At 39.3% G+C, this 3,762-nt stretch overlaps 1 protein-coding gene across 1 annotated transcript in view; it reads right to left on the bottom strand.

Annotated features, from left to right (window-relative positions):
• The window catches only part of Tbpl2 (TATA-box binding protein like 2), a 38,795-nt gene that overhangs the window by 15,549 nt on the left and 19,484 nt on the right, over positions 1-3,762 (bottom strand). The window contains exon 6 of the mRNA XM_004624834.2: positions 723-817. Coding sequence (XP_004624891.1) covers positions 723-817 — 95 coding nt within the window. The remainder of the gene's footprint in view (positions 1-722; positions 818-3,762) is intronic.

Raw genomic sequence — 3,762 nt, 5'->3', positions numbered from 1 at the left:
TTTTATTTATATTTTGAGTAGGGTCCTGCTATGTAATGCAGGATGGCCTTGAACTCAGAGTGATCCTTCTGCCTCAGCCTCCCAAGTGGAGGCTGAGGATTACAGGCATGCCAGAAGTTCCATTTCTGAGCATCCATTCTGACAAAATAATTCCCCATGTGTAAACATAGCCAAATGTTTATACTATTTATAAGAAGCAAACAAAGAAAGAACACTCAAGAATCTGACAATAGGAGATTAAGTTTGATTCCCTATCTGCTACAACACAGGTCAGGAAATGTAGTCCTGCTGACCAAAGTCAGCCAGCTGACTATTTTTATCGGCCTTTAAGCCAAGAATTGTTCTTATATTTTTAAGCTGTGGGGAAGAGATTAAAAAGAAACACTATTATGTGACACAAAAATTCATATTTAGGTGCCACTTCTCTTTGTGACATCCACAGCTGTCTCTGCTCTGCAGAGGTACAGATCAGTGGTGCAGTAGAGACCCTGTGGGCCACAGAGCCTCAGGCAAAAAAGGTCTAAAGACCCCTTGGAACACCGCTCAGCCACAGAAAGCCTTCAGGTAAGAGTAACAGGTTCTATATTTCAGGAATTGGGATTTTTGTTTTTCCAGTAGTATACAATACCAAGAATGTTACCTAATGGTGAACGGTGCTGTTTAGGAAAAGCAAAGCACATAGCTATTGAATTCTATGAAAGTAAAACTATTTTAGAATTTACCTGTCAGCACAACTTTCCCAGATACGAAGATAAGCAAAACAATTCGTGGTTTTACCATTCTATAAATAAGGCCAGGAAACAGTTCAGGTTCATAACTATTAACACAGAAAAGGAAAAAGTTAAAAATAGCACTATTCTTCTGTTTTCCCAAAACTCAAGACGCAGTATATTAAAACTGTATATCGTAGTGGTTGTAAATAAATGCTTTTAGCTATCTTGATGAAAGAAAAATAGTTCTGAGAGTAGATATTTGTTTGTTTTGTCCTCTGCTGCTTTGCATGGAACTGAGAACCTTGTACCGTGCTACACACTAAGTGACATTCCCAGCCCTAAGTGCAGACAGTGTGGCTGTCAAGAGGAGAATTTTTGGCTATAATATTTTTGATTTACAAGCCATTCTAGGCTGGAAGAAACTGAGGTAGCCTTGGTCATCAGATTTGATGTATTATAAACTTGCTGATTTAATGTTCTTCATCTTTGATCAAAACCCTGCCAATGTAAACGTGGTTTTGAGGTGTTCCAGATAAAAATATATTTTGTAAGCATTTTAAGTTGTTAAACATTTTTAGCAGATCGAACCTAAAAAGAATTCTAGATCACAGCTCTTTGCCCTTGAAAGCTTGCCATATGAGGAGTGACTAAAAAATATAGATGTATGAAATGTAAACTTATGTATGTGTAATGTATAGAACTTCTGAAATGTTTTACTACAGTTAAAAGTCACTGTCGTTAATCCCCCTGGCAATACTCTCAGTGGCTTCAAATACATTTACACATTGTTTCTCTCAGGAGCAGTTTGGGAAATCCCCTTTCAGGGTGTGCTGCTGTGGCGAGTCAGTTAATTAGAAGCATTTATTCTTCGTGCATTTTCATTTTCAGTTAATTAGAAGCATTTATTCTTCGTGCATTTTCATTCTAGGGAAGAGCCAGAAGCTGCACAGTTCTGATGTTTTTATTGGGCAGAAATTGCTGCAGATGTTTTCCATTGACTCAGGATGTCAAAGCAACTGCAAAAAGACACTCATCAAAGAGGATTTCCAGAACTGCTTCAAAGAGTCATGCGAGAGAACACGTAAGTACGTTCCACATGCAAGGGAATATGGGAGGCAGATGAAGGGCAGTGTGTCTGCCGCTGAAATAATTGCTTCATTTTTGCCATAGTTTTTATCACACCTTGTACAGACAAAAACAACTAAACTGTGTTCCTCTAAATAGAAATTTATGAAGGAAAGGAATTGAGAGATGGAAAACAGTGATGCACATGAGTCCCTGCACTACATGGGTGAACCCAAATGATAGGGGAGATCTCTGTTTGGTTCAGCGGTGCATAACTGTGCAGTGTTATTCAGAAAGTAATACAAAAGTGATACTGCGTGCATCAACATTGTGAGGTGACCTGAGGGACACAGATCTACCATAGGTGGACCTGCCCTCCTGCACTAGTGCATGGCCTTTGTAAGATGCCTGCCAAGACCCCGCTCCACTTTGAAGCACTCGTGGGAGCCCAAGAAGATTCACCAGGCTGGGAAAACAATGGCTGAAAGGACAAAAGACTTTCATTTGATCTGATCTGAATTTTAGGATACTAAAATAGAGAAAAGGATTGACTAGTTTGAAAACGATAGTGAATGGCAATTGCTTTAAAAATGCTGCTTTTAAGGTAACCAGAATAATGAACTTAGTAGAGACCAGCTTATTATCTGCCTCCTTCTAAAAGGTTAAGGCAAGGTAAAGGAGCAGCGTGGGTTAAAGATAGAGAACATCTCAGAGAGTGAATATATCAAATACCTCCCAATTTCTTGGCCAACCCAACTTTGGCTCATTCTTCGCTTCTTACCCTCAGAAGTATTCCTTGAACTCTCCCATATTCAGTTCTGTACCCTAAAGGGCCTGTTTCATCCATATCATTAACGTGTCCTGTTTTCCTTTCATACAGTGAACTCACCATGGTCAGGAGCTATGACTGTGTAGCTTACAAGTAGCATCTGCTACCTAGTAGTCACCTAGATTTTGTAAGTGTGCTACTGGGGATTGAATGAGCTACCTTCACGATGAACTACGGCCTGCCCCTTTTTTTGAGACAGGGTTTTGCTAAGTTGCTTGAGCTCAAACTTTTTAGCCCTCTGCCTCAGCCTTCCAGGGTGGTGGGACATCAGACAGATGGTAAAGTGCGTGTTTGGGTTTAATCATTTAACAAATACTCATCTTTTGATACATGCTCTTACTGTAGTTCAGGCTGGCCTTGAACTCAATGTGTAACCAGATAGCAGTCCTGCCTCAGCCTCCTGAGTGCTGGGATTACAGATAGGTTCCACTTTACCCAGCTTTATGAAATTTTTAGCAATATGTTTTTGAATAAAAATTTTAAAAAGGAAATGCTTATAAAAAACTAAGAATGATTATGACATAGAAAAATTGACAAGAGAAGGTACCTAGTCATAACAGAGATCTTTAGATACTGACACACAAATTTTCAGGACCTAGAGAAATAAACAAACTTCAGGTTTTAGCATGACCCAGAATCAACACTTACGTTGCATGTCATGTTCCCCACAGATCCACACACAGTTAAAAAGATATTTCTGTTCTGGGAGTTGGGCATTTCTAAAATCCCCCAATATCAAGAATACCCCCGCTAGTGTTATAATCCGTAATGTGAGGATGAAAGCCAAAAGGAGCAAGTTAAAGGGAGGCAAAAATGAGACCAGAAAGGTGCAGCTATGGGAAAATAAAATGCCCTGGCCAACTGAAGAAAAGACTGAGATGATAAACTAGCCCACAAGGAGCAAAGAACTGGAAAAGCTTATTTCAGGTGGGTAATACCATGTACCTGGTAGAATCTCATTGGGTACTCCTGGAAATTTTCAGAAGTTGGAAATGGCTACAAGAAACACTTCTACGGTGCCCTTAAGTCTGCCTGAACTACATAGCAAAACCCTGTCTCAAGAAGACAAAAAAAGGAACATTAATTAATTAAATGAAGCATTTGCAATAAGTCTAGAAATGATCTCACAGTTGAAGAAAAAAGATAATTAAAGAG

The sequence above is a fragment of the Octodon degus genome, unplaced genomic scaffold (genome assembly GCF_000260255.1).
Source record: "Octodon degus isolate 3935 unplaced genomic scaffold, OctDeg1.0 scaffold00007, whole genome shotgun sequence".
Taxonomy (NCBI): Eukaryota; Metazoa; Chordata; class Mammalia; order Rodentia; family Octodontidae; genus Octodon; species Octodon degus.
The sequence above is the reverse complement of the archived record's forward strand: the minus strand, read 5'-3'. Positions and strand labels throughout refer to the sequence as shown.